The sequence below is a fragment of the Panicum virgatum genome, chromosome 9K (genome assembly GCF_016808335.1).
Source record: "Panicum virgatum strain AP13 chromosome 9K, P.virgatum_v5, whole genome shotgun sequence".
NCBI lineage: Eukaryota > Viridiplantae > Streptophyta > Magnoliopsida > Poales > Poaceae > Panicum > Panicum virgatum.
Genome location: NC_053144.1, coordinates 6,351,700 through 6,370,777, shown reverse-complemented (window position 1 = coordinate 6,370,777; position 19,078 = coordinate 6,351,700). Strand labels below are relative to the sequence as shown.

The 19,078-nt window shown below is 49.8% G+C and overlaps 1 protein-coding gene, 1 long non-coding RNA gene and 1 pseudogene across 3 annotated transcripts; 2 read left to right on the top strand and 1 right to left on the bottom strand.

Annotated features, from left to right (window-relative positions):
• Positions 1-2,163: 2,163 nt before the first annotated feature.
• LOC120649680 lies at positions 2,164-13,496 on the bottom strand (annotated as a pseudogene).
• On the top strand, positions 2,345-9,548 carry LOC120649681. Its single transcript, XR_005665337.1, has 3 exons — positions 2,345-2,878; positions 4,111-4,290; positions 9,506-9,548. It is a non-coding gene; the product is annotated as an uncharacterized LOC120649681 (long non-coding RNA).
• A 50-nt stretch (positions 13,497-13,546) lies between the features above and the next one.
• On the top strand, positions 13,547-16,481 carry LOC120649679 (pentatricopeptide repeat-containing protein At1g77360, mitochondrial-like). 2 transcript variants are annotated; one of them, XR_005665336.1, is made up of 3 exons: positions 13,547-15,244; positions 15,392-15,972; positions 16,083-16,481. XR_005665336.1 is itself a non-coding variant. In XM_039926541.1 (2 exons), the coding sequence occupies exon 1, from the start codon at positions 13,763-13,765 to the stop codon at positions 15,224-15,226; it is 1,464 nt and encodes a 487-aa protein (XP_039782475.1). In that variant the 5' UTR covers positions 13,547-13,762; the 3' UTR covers positions 15,227-15,244; positions 15,392-16,458. The 2 variants fall into 2 exon arrangements, 1 of the variants encoding a protein (XP_039782475.1); XM_039926541.1 differs by having other exon boundaries at positions 15,392-16,458.
• The last annotated feature ends 2,597 nt before the right edge of the window (positions 16,482-19,078 follow it).

The window sequence follows — 19,078 nt, the reverse complement described above, 5'->3', positions numbered from 1 at the left end:
TCGGCCTGCTAATCGGGGCATCTGGCACTACGGGAATCCATAAACTAACCTCGATTAATCTTCAAGAAAACAAGTGATCCCGGTCCCGGATCAGCTCACAGCTGTGGGGTGATAACTGATAAGCGCACTTCCTGCCACGTGATCTGATAGGTAGTTGGGCGGGCAGGCGCGTGGCGGCAGATCCAGACATCCAGTGGACAGTGGTAGCGGTGGGTGGCCGAGGGGACAGGTGTCGCGTGCCGAGGTCGTTGCTTCTAGAAAGCGAAGGCCACGACCGTCAATGCTGAGGCGACCGGCGACGCTGCCTCGTGCCCCCGTGACGACGGCAATGAGCTAGCCGAGCGCCCGGCGGCGGCGGGGTGGGTCTCCAGCCGTCGAGCACCCGCACACCCGTGCGACCTCGCCCGCAGTTGGTGCGAGCACGTAAGAACGGAGCAGATGCTTTGGGTACCGTGACCATCCCGTGCCGGTCCGCTCCGTGTGCGATTGTCTTCGACGAACCTGAGTGCAGTGGCAGGTTCAGCCGGGGGCTAGCTAAACCCAACCAGAAAGCCTTTTGGTGGACCACACGGAGAGCGACCAGCGACGGAAGGGTTCCGGTGGTGGAAGTCCTGGGGCTCGGCTGCCATTCCGGGGAGGCGCAACCGGCCCTGCTGCCACTGTTGTCGTTGTCGACTGCTCCTACTCTCCCGACTCCGCGTGGGCTCTCTCAACAAACGACAGCCCGTCGCCGCTCACGAGCTCGAGGAATGGGGTGGCCGGGTGCCCTGCGCCGGCCGCCGGCCCGCGTGTGCAGACGTGCGGTGATAGGCGATGGTGCGGAGATCCCAGCATTCTGATGGAGCAGCTGCCGGGCGGCGGAGAGACGGAGAACCCATGCCTCGTTCACGGGGGCGTACGCTTGGGCGTCCAGAAGGTCGCCCACAGGAATGAGAAAGTAGTTGCTTTGCTAGCTAGGACCAACCAAATTTCTTCTTGCTCAGACAGGAGCAGCGCAGGGCGAAAAGTCTTGAACAGGATCTGATCATCATCATGGCCAACTTGCCGGGCAAGGATTTCGTTGCGGCTGCGGGAGAGAAATCTGCATCCGGAGCCTGATGGAGCGTGGAAAACCAATGAGGTGCCAACCCAGCAAGAAGCTTGAACCACCAGCTTTGAAGGTTCTTTCACAGCGCTCACTGACCCGAGCAGTAACAGTGATCGGTTGTTCATGTGAACACCACCCGTCAGAAGCAGTAAGTGTGCTGAAAGTCTAGACTCACATCCTGAACCGTTGTTCTCCTACCCGTCACCGAGCGGGCCGTGTTCCGTTCCGTGTCGCTACCAACAGAATATGGGGCCACCGTGTGTGCGTGCTGTGACTTGAGTGCGTGGAGAGATCACAACATTCCAAGGTGAAAACAAGCGTTCCGTGTCGCACCGCGCAACGCCGGCGACCGGAGCCGGTCGCCGCCCGCGGGTCCGAGGAATGTAGCCGGTTGCGTGCTCGCGCGTGGGAACACGAGCGGATGCGGATGGACGCCTGCGTCCGTGTGCGGAGGGCGACGGCACGACGGCGTGGTGACCGTAACTTGCAGCGCGGCGGAGGACAGGCGGAGTCTTACCGGACCCGAGAGTCCGAGCGGCAGTGCTCTCCTCTTACTTGCCGGGCGAGCAGATCATTACCAGAAGAAGAAAAAAAACAGCGTCCAGGCTCCAGAACGTGGAAAAGCGTGGGAAACCGCCAGCACAAGGTTCAGTTCCAGAACAACGACGTGCATTTTGCTCGCAAGTCATCACCAACGAGATCGACCGGTGACCTGGCAAGGTCCACTCACGCACTCGTGGCTAGTACTCTTCCAGCTTCGAGGCTTCTCTGACAGCCAGTCCTCTTCACCGGCCGGCCCGGGCGCCGGGAACGCCGTAAGAATGATCGTGGAACACCACACAACTGAACTGACAGTGGCCACTTGATGCGAACGTCGTCGGGCGGTCGCCAGTAGGTGCACCGGAAGTTTGGAACCACGGCTCCAACTCCAACGTGACAGGAAAATGATTGCCAGGGAACTGAATTTCCACGGGAATTCTCTCCCATCGGCCCGAACGCACACATCAGGAACATGCGAAAGGGAAACCATCGCACGCCGAAAGAAAGTTCAGCTCCTTAACTGAGACAGGGTGCTATTTTGTACTAACACAGCATGCTTGAACTAGCCAAAAAACAGTTCAGAAACTTCAGATGCAAATTGGAGATACCCCCGTTCCTCTGTAGAATTTCACTCCGACTCTGATTCCGACTGGCAAACGGGGAGGTGGTAGGTGTCCAGCTGCCAGTACTTCTGCTTCACGCCCTTCCAGACTTCATCGGGCAGGCAATCTGTAACACCCCTCAATTAGGAGTGCTAAACACGATTTGAAGATTCAAATTTGGTCAAAATTATCAAGCCACACGTGTAGCTCTCTCCTCCCCGTGCGTGCTCACCGTGGCCAAATTTGCCACGGCGCCGTTCGCGCACGCCACGACGCCGGTCGCACGAAGCTTCTTCCGTGCTCCACTTCTCCTCTCGCTGCCACAACGCGCCGTGCTGCTCTGCTCTTCTTCGCTCTCGCGCACGCACCGGCCGAGCTTGCCTACGCCGCCTGCCTGCGAGCGCTCGCCAGTCGCCACGCCCGCCATGGCCATGGCCGCCCCTCCACGCCGAGCCGCCGCTCGAGCCAGCGTCGACCCCCACCAACCCCCAAATCCGTTTGCTCTCGTCCCAACGAAGATCCCAGGCCCGGCCATCACCTCCACGCCTCGCCGGAACGCCGCCACAGCGGCACAGTACCGCCGCCGGCCGCCGCCCGCCGTGGAACCGCCGCCACGGACCACCTCCTCGCGCTCTAAGACCACCCAGAGGTAGCTCTCGAGTCCCTCTAGCTTTTCCCCAACTTTCCCCATGCCGACGTTGAGCCCTGCCGCCGGAATCGGGCCCGAAATCGCCGCCCCTGCTCTGTTTCGCGACCAAGGACCTCGGGTTGAAATTCAAGAAAGTCCAGGGGTTATTTGAATAGACTGTGACTCAGACGAATAGTGCTTTAAGGACTTCTTTGTAATTTCTAGCTGTAAACTTTGAAATTCGGTAGAAATTCGTAGAAAATTCGTAAATTAGCAAATCCAATTGTTCTGGAATCCTTGTGTAAAGATCTATGCAGTAGAATCATAATATGCTGGTTGTTAGTTTAAAATTTTTGCTGGAAAATTAGATTTATGTTACTAGGTGCATAAAGGCTAGTTGTTTATTCTTTTTCTTAATTAATTCTTGGAGCCTTGTTATGCTCTGAAATTTTTATGGTGGTTTGTTAATGTGACACTAGTGTTGTTATAAAAATTTCGTGGTCAGTTCTCATGAGTAGCTATTTCTTTGATTTAATGTTTGTTTAGTAGACTTTAATTATGGTAAATAGTTTCTATTCATGATAAATCATGAAAATATTTCTGAGTGTTCTTTTTGAATATATTAGCTTGTCCATGAAGTTTGAGCACCAGTTCATGACTAGAACAGAAGTTAAAAATGAATCTTGTAAGATTGATGTCTGTTTTGTTTATTTTCTTAGAATTAATTATGTGTAGATAAAATCATGAAAAATTCACAGTAGCTAATTAATCCCTGTGTCGACCTCCTGTTAAATTTTCAGCTTCTGTTTTGCTCTGGTCTGACTTGTATAATTCAATCTTGTTCTAGGAATTGTTTGAATGAATGAATTGTTCGGATTAAATGGATGCATGAAATGACATGATTTTTACAAAGCAGATTTCTCTTTGTACCTTCTGTTTAGAATAATTGTTGCTGAAATTGTTTTTATTTATGTACTGAGTTATTTAATTATTAGTAAGCCAAGACCTGCATGTTATAGGAATCAACTACTGCTTGTTTGTGCAGTTAGTGAACTTCTTTTGTGCTGATTGATCGTGATGCCATGAGTAGTTAGAAATGTAGTTAACTACTCTATAAACGATTGCCATGGGATATGATTGTTTGCTATTTGTTAGACTACAACTTTATCGTGAAGAAAAAAATAATAACACCTAAATCACTGAACAACTCGGAACTTTACATTCATACATATGCATTGCTGCATTTCATTTAGGTACGATAGATGAACCACGTGAAGGATGTCACGTTGAAGCCAGGACAGAAGACGGTGAATGGTGGACACGTCTAGAAGATGGATGGATGGATCCCGATGTGCATGATCCCAAGGAAGGTACTTGCCAAGCGAGTATCATCTAACTAACACTGACTCAGTGTTCATCCCAGGCAAGCCCCGGTGCATGTCCGATTATTTTAAATTATGATATCTATATACATTTTTATTACTTGTGCATTATGTTTCAGGAGTTGATTGGAACCCTAGTTGCATGATCCTTAGATTCCTGGAGTTGTACTAGTATGTATAGGACGATAGAACTGCTATGTTTAATAAGTTCTCGATAGAAGACGAGTGACTTCTCGTCACTCCCGAGTTATAGGAAAACTTTAGAAGCCGAGTAATTGCCGGTTACTCGCAAGATACATTATTGTCGTTATACTTCAGTAATTGAGAAATGGATTGAAATGGATATGCAGATGTGAGACCGGGCGGGGATGATGGATAGGTATGGCAGCAGGACAGAGTTCCTGTGTGTCTTAGTCCCGCCCGTGTCGATTAAGGACCGGTCGTTGTGGCAGTGCTGATCGGGGATTGAATTGTACTAACTGCATGCCGGGAGTAGGAGGTAGTCGAAACCGGTAAGCCGAGTACTGCCTTACTTCGAAAGTACAGGACTCCTTCCCACCCCTTAGGGCGAGTCGAGTAGTCGCGGAGAATTGGGATGCATGTATTTACTTTTGGTGGTCTCTCGTTGAGCTCGGCTGACTATACGCTGGTGGGGCGGTCCTGTAGTTCGAGGCGGGGAGGGGAATGGTTGGTTTGTATTGTCCGACGGGGCAAATACGAGCCGTGTTGGTTAGGTCCACCTTGCAAGGTTAAATCGGATCGATTCGCCGTGTCTCGCGGTTATGAGGGCCTTGGTCTCTTTGTCACACCGTAGCAAAAATGTAGAATGTGAGTTAGGTATGTTTATATAAAATATTGTGTCGTGGGGATTCTAGGGGTACCCACAGCCGGGTGGCGGAGCGCACCCGCCTATTCCCAGAGAGGGAGTATTCGGGGAAGTACTAGGCGATGGGGCTGAATCTACGCTGAGACAAGGACTCAAGAACACTCGGTTTTAGAGTGGTTCGGGCCGCCGGAGCGTAATACCCTACGTCCACTGGGAGATGTATTGTTCTTGGTGGTGTGTATGAACCTATCCTCCGCTGGCCTTGGCTCTTGCTCAGCCTGAGGTTTTCTAGCGGCGTCCCCCCCTTTTATAGATCAAGGGGGAGCGGATACATAGGGCGTTGATGCCCCGACAGGTGGGCCCAACGTGACTGTGGCTACAGTGGTAGCGAATCTTTACTGCTGCTCTCCTGACTCAGGGGGGTCTTTTCTTGTCCCGTCAATTAGGCGCCCGTTTGAGTAGCGTAGCTTGCGGCGTGGCCTGCTGAGGCTATTATGTAGCGTCATAATGGGCGAAGCTGAGCCGTCGTATCCATCTGGTAGACGCAGTATGGGCGGCGCCGGCGGCTCCACTGCCTTGGTAATATGCGATCAATAGTATCCCCTGGTCAATGAAACGCCTCAGCTTCTGTCATATCAATGCAGACGTTCACCTACTGCAATAAATGCAATGGTGGGTGAACATTGGTATGGAAACCCAAACGGCCATGTCTGGCAGACACGTGGCGGCCCCGGACCACCCCGACGCGGGGCGTCGATCTCTTCCCTTAGCGAGGGGCCCGGTTATTATACAGGGGGTCCGGGACCCCATGAGGGGTCCGGGACCCTCGGGGAGGTCCGGAGCCCCGACTGCTTGCGCACGAGTTCCTGCCTTTTCCGGGACACGTGGTGTCTCCGGACCTTTCCCTACTGAAGATCGGACCAGGCCGCTGCTGGGAGAACAGGACTCCGGACCGCAGGGGTCCGGCTGTTTGGATGTAGTTAAGGATAACTACAAGATCCTTGCCTAGACACAGCAAGAGGGGGTACCCCAGTCCTGGGGTACCGACAGTGGCCCCCGGGCCCACCTCGGGTGAGGTACGAACCCGCAGGTGGGGCCACCATCGTGATGAGCTCCTACGCAAGTTGATTGCGTTGGCATGCTTACGGAGAGAGCGGCATCCCGGACCCCTGAGGCCGGTATGCCTGTTGCTAGGTTTAGGTACTAGAGTGCTCTCCATGGGGCGACGAAGGTGTAGGCTTAGGGTACGGAGCCAAGCTAAGCGGCTACACAGACTTCGGATCGCCCAGGGAGCAAGCACTGCTTCCCGGACCTGGCTTTTGTCGACCGTGGCGAGCGGTCTCCGCCGGAGCGGGCCACCGGAGTGGACTTGGAGCGACCGTGGCGAGCGGTCTCCGCCGGAGCGGGCCACCGGAGTGGACTTGGAGCGACCGTGGCGAGCGGTCTCCGCCGGAGCGGGCCACCGGAGTGGACTTGGAGCGACCGTGGCGAGCGGTCTCCGCCGGAGCGGGCCACCGGAGTGGACTTGGAGCGACCGTGGCGAGCGGTCTCCGCCGGAGCGGGCCACCGGAGTGGACTTGGAGCGACCGTGGCGAGCGGTCTCCGCCGGAGCGGGCCACCGGAGTGGACTTGGAGCGACCGTGGCGAGCGGTCTCCGCCGGAGCGGGCCACCGGAGTGGACTTGGAGCGACCGTGGCGAGCGGTCTCCGCCGGAGCGGGCCACCGGAGTGGACTTGGAGCGACCGTGGCGAGCGGTCTCCGCCGGAGCGAGCCACCGGAGTGGACTTGGAGCGACCGTTTGCTGACAATCCGATGAAGCATGTTACCGGACCTCATAGTAAGGTGCAAAGAAACCAAGCCTTATACTGGAAGAGAGCCCGGGACCTCTAAAGACAGCAGTCTTGGATACTAGAGTACTTGTAACAGGGTAGTGAAGTACGTAAACTTTAGGGTATATTACCAGGCTAAGCCACGCGGAGCTTCTCTACCCCAGGATACAAATACCACTTCCCCAGAGCAGGTCCCTAGGGGTCCGGACCGCCTTCCAGCTAGAAGGGGTGTCTTCACCTGACCACAAGCCAGCAACTTAACTTGGATTGTTAGCAATAAGGGAAACTCCGGTCAAGAGGAAAGAATAGTTAAACCAAGGCGAATAGATGTAATCAGGGTGGAGCCTAGGTAAAACTTGAAAAAGAAAGTCTCCTTTATTATTGTGGTTGTCACGGTATACATCGGAGGTCGGGATTATGAGGTCGGACCTCCACCACTCCGGACCGCTTTTGCCTGTTTGTGTGATAGGGCCAGAGGTCGGGTTTACAAGGTCGGACCTTGACCGCTCTGGACACACACGTAGACGCCACGCTATTGCAAAGGAGGGACTCTCTTAGTTTTTTTTAGGAGTAACCTACGGCTGCATGCTATACAGCGTGTTCTTCGGAGGTGAAGGCGCCCTGGACGTGCCTGAACCGCATCATCCAGCATCACTTCGGGAGCTCGGGGGACCCCTTCTTGCCTAAGAGCTGTCACATGCTTACATGGCATGAGACAAATTCTTTGGCTTTGAATGGAAGAGGCCCCCTCCCCCTGCCGTCGCCGTTGCCGATGGAAACCAGAGCGCTTGCGCAGCAGATGGACCGGCGCGACGCGTGGAGAAGTGCGGTCGTTCGCCGGCTTGTCCTTGGTGCTAGCGCCAGGGGCCCCCGCACGAGGAGGCGGGGTCCTGTCTGCAGCAGCGCCGAGCAACGCTGAGGTGGATCTCCGGCGCTGGAGACGGCAGGACGACACGGTCAACTTCCTCCGGGATGGCCGTCGACTCCAGGCTCCATGTTGAGAGAAAGCCTTGAGTCGACGCCATGCCACCGCAGAGGAGGCGTAGCCGTTGCTTGAGAGAAAACCTTGAGTCGACGTAGGGGCGGCAGCGCGCAGCGGCGCCTCCGCTGCGCGCTGCCACGCCGGCTCAGAGGTGTCGCAGTGGCGACGCACAGCAGGCGTCGCTGCCGTGCGCCGCCGCACCGAGGGCGTTGGAGCGCCGGTGCTATGGCATGTGAAGTGAGTGTGGCGCTGCCTTCCTTCATCTTCTCGCTCGCCATTGCAGAGGATGAACACGGCCCAGAAGCCCGAAAATCCAGCCAACGCCTGTCCTCCCCACAGACGGCGCCAAAATGTCGTGGGGATTCTAGGGGTACCCACAGCCGGGTGGCGGAGCGCACCCGCCTATTCCCAGAGAGGGAGTATTCGGGGAAGTACTAGGCGATGGGGCTGAATCTACGCTGAGACAATGAATCAAGAACACTCGGTTTTAGAGTGGTTCGGGCCGCCGGAGCGTAATACCCTACGTCCACTGGGAGATGTATTATTCTTGGTGGTGTGTATGAACCTATCCTCCGCTGGCCTTGGCTCTTGCTCAGCCTGAGGTTTTCTAGCGGCGTCCCCCCCTTTTATAGATCAAGGGGGAGCGGATACATAGGGCGTTGATGCCCCGACAGGTGGGCCCAACGTGACTGTGGCTACAGTGGTAGCGAATCTTTACTGCTGCTCTCCTGACTCAGGGGGGTCTTTTCTTGTCCCGTCAATTAGGCGCCCGTTTGAGTAGCGTAGCTTGCGGCGTGGCCTGCTGAGGCTATTATGTAGCGTCATAATGGGCGAAGCTGAGCCGTCGTATCCATCTGGTAGACGCAGTATGGGCGGCGCCGGCGGCTCCACTGCCTTGGTAATATGCGATCAATAGTATCCCCTGGTCAATGAAACGCCTCAGCTTCTGTCATATCAATGCAGACGTTCACCTACTGCAATAAATACAATGGTGGGTGAACATTGGTATGGAAACCCAAACGGCCATGTCTGGCAGACACGTGGCGGCCCCGGACCACCCCGACGCGGGGCGTCGATCTCTTCCCTTAGCGAGGGGCCCGGTTATTATACAGGGGGTCCGGGACCCTGCGGGGGTCCGGTCTCCTCGGGGAGGTCCGGAGCCCCGACTGCTTGCGCACGAGTTCCTGCCTTTTCCGGGACACGTGGTGTCTCCGGACCTTTCCCTACTGAAGATCGGACCAGGCCGCTGCTGGGAGAACAGGACTCCGGACCGCAGGGGTCCGGCTGTTTGGATGTAGTTAAGGATAACTACAAGATCCTTGCCTAGACACAGCAAGAGGGGGTACCCCAGTCCTGGGGTACCGACATATTGATCTCATTGAATTATTTTGCTTGCATCACCATGATTGCTAAAGTAGGTCTATGCAAATATTAGATGAGAGTTAATTTATATAGAACCTGGAGCTAAAATAATGAAAGTGAGGAATTACCTTAGTTGCTTTTTCTGCAAAATAAACCACCAGCCAAAAGCCTTGCATGTCTAGATATGTGGGCTAAGTTATATCCACTGGTCGGGTAAGCCTTGCGGAGTATTAGTATACTCAGGGTTTGTTGTTTACCCTGTTTCAGGTATAGAAGCTAACCAGGATTCGCATCAGTGGGCTCGATGTGACGTCCTCACGTGTTCATAGTTATCATTTCGTTTTATTGGTTCTCAATCAAATTTCTTCCTCTCAGGTCATATTCTCATCCGCTGCTGTCATTTAATTTATGTAAATTCTAAATTTAAAGTGATTGTGTAAATATATATGTTATTATCTATTTTTGTGAAATTATATTATGCTGGTACTGTCTGTGCTCGCTGTCGCGCGAGACTTCTGGTGTGTTTCGATCGGCCTGTGGGTTGGAAACAGGCTGTCAGGTTACACTTAATTAAGCTAATACGCCTGATGCGTTCAAATGATGGCCATTACGCTTAATTAAGCCGTTTAACTTGGCGGTTCTGTCACACAATCCTTCACGGGGAGAGGGATGAACTGCGTCGAGTAGCCCAGATTCGCCAGCTCCATTGCGACGAGCTGGCAATACACCACGTGGAAGAATGCGTTGTCGCCGCAGAGGCCGTTGAAGTATGAGTAGATCCCTCCGGGCTTCAGCAGCTTAGGAAGGTGCTGGTGGAACTCTCATGTCCTCGTAGTACTCCCCGTAAGTGTCGAAAAATATACCTGTATGTATCCCAAGAGAACGGCATTAGAGAAGATATCCCAACTCCCAACTATGAACATATAGCTTTAGTACTTTCCACTAGCCAGTGAAACACAGCTAGACCAACTCCTTCAAAGTTTAAATTGTCAATATAATTACCTAAAATATCATTTGAAGAGTGAACTGGCGTATTACACTCCCCGTCAATACTACTGATGGACCGTCACCCTTTAAGTTTCTTGTCAGTCAATTGCCAGTAGATAAGAACAGATTTTTATTAAATTGTTTTTATACTTGTACGCAAGGAACGTTAAGTTATTTGATGGTAACATCTATTCTGAATGTGGACTCATATTCACCTCTGACGGTAAATAGATGACAAGTTTTGCTAAAAAAATAAATAAAGGATGTCGTCATCACATCAGCAGTTACATATCATTTTCAGCTATCATACCAAACACTTTTACATAGTTGGTTGCAGATTGCAGGTTCCTTTCTTGCTTTCCTCTGATGCTTTCAAAGAATTGGGAAAAAAAAAGTCTAGTGATGTATGTCTAAGTCAAAGTCTCAAAGATAGAACTGCACATGGTTTGACATATACAAAACTATTTACTGAGGAACTGTGCGCTCATAATTCAACAATTTATCCACAAAGGATGCTGACTAGCACTTGAATTCAATAAGTTGTCATGCACTTGACATCTTCTATTGGAACATATTATTAAGCACTCAAATAATCAAAATGATGATTGAGAAGCATGATTATAACTTCAAGGGCATTGCTATCTCTGCTGATAAACAAAGTTTGAAAATGCATGACGTAGAAACATGCATCCATACTATCTAGAAAGAAGCCATGCTCAGAAGGTCCAAATCACTTATTCTGAAGAGTTTGCTATACTTTACAGACAATTCACTATAGGACACTTAAAAAGGGGGAACAAGGAAGAAAAATGGTTTGAGTTTCTGTGGAAAGTTTAGGTGTTCTGCTGTTTGTTAGGCAAACAATAGACAGATTCTCATGTCTTGGTTTTAATACTTTCCGATTGCTTGTTAAGTAAAATATACCACACATCAAATTTGTTTAAAAGTATTGTTGTATCTTCTAAGTTCCTTTGTTTTCCCAACTAATCAATCTAAACATCGTTTCTTCTGTGTTTTCTACTATATTCCTCTCGGTCTGTGCCTTATTCTAGTACATTCTAAGTTCCTGCATTTTCTCAACTTATCATCCAAAATACTATTTCCTCTGTTTGCATGGTTGTGCATATGTTTACTACTACATTAGTCTGTGGCTGCCATTTGCACTAGTGCAGCCTAGGCCATGCTAGGGGTGGCACAGTAATGCTCGCGAAAAAAGTATCCATGTGGAAATGTTCATGGTGTCCCAAGGATTAGATTTGTTATCTATAAAAAAATATTAGGTTGAGTAGGTTTCATTGCAATCAACTCACCCCATGTACAGGGATGGGATTGTATCTCCTTTGATTAAGCAAGAAGTAGATCAGGAATTTCTATCTCCTTCTATCCTTGCCCTTGTGGTGCAAATGGGAGCATAGTCGGGTTGCTTGGGTTCAGGGCCATTTAAACTACGCCATGCAGGGGCAGTGCCCTAGTGTATCTGTCATTCCTTTTCCATTATACTCATGCATTCCAAAGAGACCCTATGGCCTAATGCTTGCCAACTACTCCAGAATTATTACTTCAATATATGAATATCCTCAGAAGATAAGAAAACTTTATTAGCGACATGATTAAAGAAAGACCCACCTTAAAATAGATTCATTAAAGAAAATAAAATCTCTGTGCATAGAGTTGAAAATGACTCCATTGGAGTTGAAAATAAGCAAGGCTTCCTGGTGCTTTGCCAGGTCACGCACAGAAAGGCCCTAAAGATGCATAATACAAACATGCAGAAACTATCTAGATGCACGATTCTGCTGTGAAAGGTCCAAAATCCACTTACTCTGAAAACTTTTAGTGGCCCTAATTTGAAAGCTTTCACTAAATCATTGTAGTTTTTTAAACACCTCTTTGTCTCAAAGTTCTAATTAACTTGTATAACAAATTAAGCACCAAAACCAACTGGAAAACTAAAGCTGCTTTGTTGTGAATCTAACCAAATCCAATGACATTCTATATAGCAACACTACAGAAAGGCCAAAAAAACAGAGCAAACAGCTACTAATACATAATCCAACAATCTTATATCTAGGGATGAAAGTGGTAATCTGAATTGTTAGAATAAATTTAATATTTTAAAATAGATATGTATAAAATTTGATGGTGATCATTTCTTATATTATCAAGCATATTATTACAAATAAGAATAAAATTTTGCATAAATTATTTTATGCATTATTTGCTCCCTACAACAAAAAAAAGTGAAAAAAATACCGAATTTGTTTCCGAATCCATACCGAATTTTATATCTACCATTTGAGAAAATATATGATGAATTTAAGGTTTATCTTTTATGAATCTTTACAAGCTCAATGCTCAAAACAAGAATACAAATTTGTATACAAGATTGTATATCCTATTTATTCGCAATCAAAGAAAAACGACCAAAAAACTGATTACCGAATAATTACCGTTTCCGACCGTTTTCATCCCTACTTATATCTTCCACCCTTTGCCAAACTTCTCCATTCCTCTGCTAGAGCATGCCATGGAAATGTTACTGCAGACACACCTACAACTACAACATTCCTTAACATGGAAACTTATCCCCAAACAAGCAATCCTTGCAACATCAAAGATCAAACAGGAAAGTGTTGAATTCAATAAGCACGGTTAAAAGCTTTATTATACCGTCATAAGATTCGAGCTGTGGCATTACGTCCTGCCATCGCCCGAACACAATTCTGACATTCTTCTTCTCGCCCCACCCGAGCTTGAGCATCCGCGCGTACACCTCTGGATGGGCCTCGACGATGGTGTGCTCCTCGGGCTCGTACCTCTGTATGGCTTCGTCCACGAGATCCATCCCGAACCCAATGTTGAGCACCTTGCCACCGCCTTGGCATACCGCCCGCGCGTGCGCCTCCATGAGCGGCCGCTCCCACGCCATCATCACCGCCTTGCTTTCCGCGTCCATCACCCTCTCCTCGCTGAACGAGACCCTGGATTCGAGGTAGTTCTCAGCGGGCGGCCCGTCGTCGGAGTTCGCGGGGGCCGCCTGTCGACGCGCGACGGTGCCGAGGATGAGCTCGGAGCGGAGCGCGTGGTCGAGGAGGAGGTCGTAGGTGTCGGGGTCGGACGCCAGGTCTCCGGCGGAGAGGCCCGAAGGCGAGAGCACGTTCCACGGCGCACCGCAGTCGAGGAGGAGGCGCGCAACGGCGGCGTGGCCCCCCTCGGCCGCGTGCATGGAACTATCTGGGCCTTCCTTTCAAAAAAAAAAAAGACTACCAGGCCCATTGAGTATGGCCCACGTTGTCAGTTCGTCGAATTCACTCCAGGAATCGGATCGCAGTTCACACACACACACACACACACACACACGCCACCTCACAACCCTTCAATTGGGCGATAGCCGCGTAGCGCCGCCCGGTTCGCCGCCGGCCACGGCGGGGCAATCACCCGTATTCACGCCTGCTTCTAATGTCTGGATTCGGCGGTGAGTCGCTAAGTTTAGCTACGATCTAAGCCACGGCGGGGTCGGTGGGTGCCGGAAGCTAAATGGGTGGTTTCCGCCACACCTGGCTGGAGGCACGCAGGGTGTTTGTAAGAATGCTTAGCAGCGGAGGCGCGGCCAGCGTAAGTAGGGATGTTCTGGTGGATGCCTTAGACCCCGCCAAGCGCCTCTGCAAGCTCATCATCTCCTGCAGGAAGGCCTCCGCGCTGGAGCATGAGCTCGACCACAGCGGCGTCCGCGTCACGCCGGATGTCGCGGAGCGCGTCCTGGAGCGCCTTGACAATGCCGGCATGCTCGCGTACCGCTTCTTCGAATGGGCGCGGAGGCAGAAGCGCGGCGGGTGCGCTCACACCGTGCGCTCCTTCCACACGGTGGTCGCGTCCCTCGCCAAGATCAGGCAGTACCAGCTCATGTGGGACGTCGTGGCTGTCATGCGCAAGGAGGGCGTGGCCAATGTCGAGACGTTCGGCATCATCATGCGCAAATATGCCCGGGCGCAGAAGTTCGATGAGGCTGTTTATACTTTCAACGTCATGGAGAAGTACAGTGTCGCCCCCAACCTCGCTGCCTTAAACAGCTTGCTCAGCGCGCTGTGCAAATCTAAGAATGTGCGCAAGGCGCAGGAGATCTTTGACAACATGAATAATCGGTTCACTCCTGATGCCAAGACCTATAGCATCTTGCTTGAGGGCTGGGGGAGAGCACCAAACCTCCCAAAGATGCGGGAGGTCTACAGTGAGATGCTGGATGCTGGTTGCCAACCTGACATCGTCACATATGGTATCATGGTCGATGCACTCTGCAAGACAAGACGAGTTGAGGAGGCTGTTCGTGTTGTGCAGGACATGAGCTCCAGGGGATGCCAACCAACAACCTTCATATACAGTGTCTTAGTGCATACTTATGGAGTTGAGATGAGGATTGAGGATGCTGTTGCAACATTTTTGGATATGGAAAATGATGGGATTGTGCCTGATGTTGTTGTGTACAACGCGCTTGTCACTGCCTTCTGCAAAGTGAAAAAGTTTGACAATGCCTTTCGAGTCATGGATGACATGGAAGGTCATGGAATCACCCCGAATTCAAGGACTTGGAACATCATCCTAAATAATCTTATTAGCCATGGAAAGGACGATGAGGCATACAGGGTCTTCCGCAGCATGATCAAACGCTGCCAACCAGATTCTGATACTTATACCATGATGATAAAGATGTTCTGTGAGAATGATAAGATAGAGATGGCACTGAAGGTATGGAGGTACATGGGGTTGAAGCAGTTTCTTCCAAGCATGCACACATTTTCCGTGCTGATCAATGGTCTGTGTGACAAGGGTGAGGTTAGCCAAGCTTGTGTCCTGCTTGAAGATATGATAGAGAAGGGCATTAGACCTCCTGGTTCGACATTCGGCAAGCTGAGGCAGCTGCTTTTGAAAGAAGGAAGGAAGGATGTGCTTGACTTTCTTGTTGAGAAAATGAAGATCCTCATTCAAGAACCTTTGTTTGATTGATTCTTCACTTCTCCAATGGTAAGAGTGCTTGCTCCAGTCATCCATTCTGATACACGTGATTAAAATGGGGTTAATGCTCCAAATGCCTGCTCTGATTTCTTCACTCATAAATTGTGATGCTATTTGTAAATCTACATCTGAGTTTCCATTGCTGATATTCTTCAGGGTTCATGCATTTTAATGTGCCACTACAGCTATTGGACATATGCAGTTAATGTTTAGGCTTATGGATAAATGTGAAGTTGAAGGATGACAGCTTGCCCAACCAAGCACTGACCTTGTTATTAACATCTCAATCATTACTAGCAAACATCTCATGCTCAAATTGGCAACTTGTATAGTAAGACCCAGACTTGAGTCCTCTAAAAGAGATGAATTACATGTGATCAGTGCAACAGTGGACCAAGAAGAGCTGTTAGGTGCAGGAATCCTGCAAGATACGTTGTCAGCCACACATGTTCATGTTCTGAACTTGAGAGCTTCGTGCCAACTTGTTCAGGCACCAGTCAGTACTACCTCGAAATTGGTAGTAGTCTGAGCACTTGATCTGTGGAAAAGGGCACCGCATTGGTCATTTAAAGTAATGGATAGAGTTGCTCCTGCATGCAGTACAACAAGCTCCATGCTGTTTAAGTTGCTGCTTCCCTTCCAAAATGAGACTTTCAAATGGGAGACCAAGAAAATTACTGAGCTCTAGAAGACTAGAAGGCTGTGGACTGTTTAGCGTTCCTGTGCAGTTAAGAAAGGTAAACCAAATGAATTGCTAATGCTTTTTTCTGCTGAACTGAAGTTTTCCTTTTACATGAGACAGACTATATCATGTGCTTTCCTTTTCTTTTGTGAAACCAATTAGCAGTGCCCTTTGTAAAGCTACATAAAAGACAAAGGTGAATAATGTTTAATTGTTGAACAAGCAGCCAAGTCGGTGATTGTGATGGGGCGTTAGATGTTCAACCACTTGACAGACTCTGGTATAAGATTTGACAGCTTCTGCTTTCAGTCCAGTACTGTTGTATGTACATCACTTGAGCCTTAGGGAAGCTTTGCTGTGATTAAATTCAGAGGATTTGAAGATGATGTGTTTCAATTCACAGAATAGGAGAAGCATTCCCCCTTGCCCTAATATGTGCGCAGTCCATCTATTTCAGTTCTGAAAATCAATCTCTGATATTGTGGTCACCGAACAGAAATAATGCAAGAAGACTCATATAGAAAAATAATTCTGTGATAATGTCATTCTATTGTTTTCTACAAATACACTACAAGAGAAATTAATGGCCAAACTTTCATTTTAGAGATCATTCTAGGGTCCAAAATGATGCAGCATTTTGTTTCTCTTGCGGACGAATTTCACACTTGTCCTGACGAATTGCAGAATTCTTGTGAAATTCATGTGCAACTGCATTGGGGTGTGAACTACCGTTATCTCCCCCTCTCCGTGTCTTCTCTGTTGCATGAACACAGCATTATTCACCTGTTCACTATTAGGGTATTGATTTTATTCTCGCTCAAACTGTTGAGCCATGATAAACATGAGTATCTTCCTAAGCCACTTACCCATCTGTCCATGTGAGGATTGGGGATAATAAGTTCCAAGGAGACTGAAACTAGCTGATGAAAAATCCAGCTGAGCATCCATGAATGTAAATGCAACGTTGATTATGCCGATATCAGTTTGCTGGACATATGAGGGGCATGTAGGCGCACCTTAGTTTTTTTACTGTACTACCCCCTATGTCCAGGTGGTCTTTCGCTTGAAAAGGTTTAGTACGACTGTCTGTATGAGATTAGGATAGATTTAAATGAGCAAAGAGGAACTTTGGTTACGTTTACGAACATGATGCATGCCTATGCCTAAAGCAAAGCCTTGCGCTGTTCGAAATGGAGCTAGTATGGCACTACAGCAGTGGTGGGTATGGTCTGGATTGAGGTATTGTGATGTCCACGGGCGTCCTTGGAGTGTCAAAGGGCAGTTCCAATCCTCCAACTCAACTAGTTTCTATAGTATTAAATACACTGCCATGTAAGCAAAAAGTTGATGTAGCAAGAGAGTTAATGAGGAGAGAATGAAAAAGATGAAGAAATCATGCAAGAAATTATGTCTCCACGAAAACCAAGACAAAAGAAGCTAGGATTGAAGGGAGAAAAGAGAGGAAGAGATATGATTGGATAGCAATTTTTTTTGAAGAAACCATCCATTGAGAATGTGGTTTCTATGAGTAGTTTGTATATGGCATGGCACGTATAGAAATCATTAGTAGTGTTTTGGGTTGAGATTGCTCTAATAACACTGCAGCATTTAAGTATGCCCGTTTCTTAGATTTCAGGCAAAGACGAGTGAGAGCGGCTGAAATAATGGCGCCGCGTCATGGGGGCATGGCACGGGCATAGGACGGCTGGACCGTACGAGATCATTGCTCCGGACGCCGCGCCTCTGCCTTGCTCGCCGCATTAAATTCCTCGCCGGTTACGGGGATTGGTTGCCCGGCGGGTGGTGGCGGCGGCGGCCCGCGCTTGACGGCCTGCCGGCTGCCGCCGCCCACCACGGCTTTGCTTGCTCACGGTCGCCAATGCCCCAACGGCTAGTCTGATCGCGGCGAAGGCGAAAGGAGCGGCAGAGCACCGGGCACGCATCAAACTCCCGGGCCATACCGGGGCCGTGTTTAGATAAAAAAAAAGACTTTTGCTATTTATCTGTTGACAGATTTTTTGGGTACCAAATATGTCAAATTTCTATACATTTAGGATATGCTTTAGAATTTGTGCTACAAATATCCACTTGTTGCATGTATAAATATCCGACAGATTTAACCATATAAAATCTGTCAACAGATAGTTAGGCACTCTCAGAAAAATAACAAAAAAAATGTCATATCGAATATTTGGACACACACATGGAGTACTGGGGAGCCCGCCATTACTGGAGCTACGGTTGTGCTGTGGGCTACAACTTCTGCCCGACATGGAATCAGATTCTTACAGCAAACACAAGCACAGATTGAGTTATTGTCTTACTCTTTGTGACATTCCAAGTTGGTGCAGTTTCGTTGGAATCCAGACATAAATTACACATACACTGCAGTCTAAAACCATCCATTTCAGCAACATAACCTCCCAACTCACCAAGCCAGAGTCAATGCCTAACGATGCTTTAGTAAAGCTAGTAGTGGATTTGTTATCCTGAGAGACTACAAAATTTGGACAGCCAGCCTCACTCCTCTGACCATTCCTATCGCCTGATAAAGCACTTATCTGGTGGCACGCACTCTTAGCATGTGTTTGGATTGGAGACGGGTTGAGTCCAACCCAGATTTTAGGGTTGGGTTGAATCCAGTTGGTGTTTGATTGGAGGGTTGGGTCGAACCCAATTTTTTGTTTGGTTAGAGGGATTTGTAGAGATGGGATGGATGTCCATTTAACTCCGTTAGCAATAGTAAAATATGGACCCCACGTGTCATCCTCTATTGTTTTTTTCTTTTTTTTCCTCCGCACCTTATCTTCTTCCTCCAGCTCGCCCGACCGCTCGCCTCCCGGCCTCTCCTCCACCGCCGGCAGCTCCTCCTCCACCGCCGGCCCACCTGCTTCTCCACACCCGCGGGCGCGCCGCCGCGGGCCCGCCTCCTGCCCACGCCTGCCCTCCGACCTCCATGCCTTCGGTTCCTCCAATCCCAAGCTCGCCGAGCCCGCCATTCCCCGAGCCGAAGCTCGCTTACGTCGGGCCGCGTCGCCGGCCAGCACCTCCGCGAGTGGGGCCGCCGCCGTGGGCACCTCCGCGAGTGGGGCCGCGCTCGCCGGCAGCCACGCCGCGCCCCTGCGCCACGCCGCTCAGCTGCTCGCTCACCTGCCGCCGAT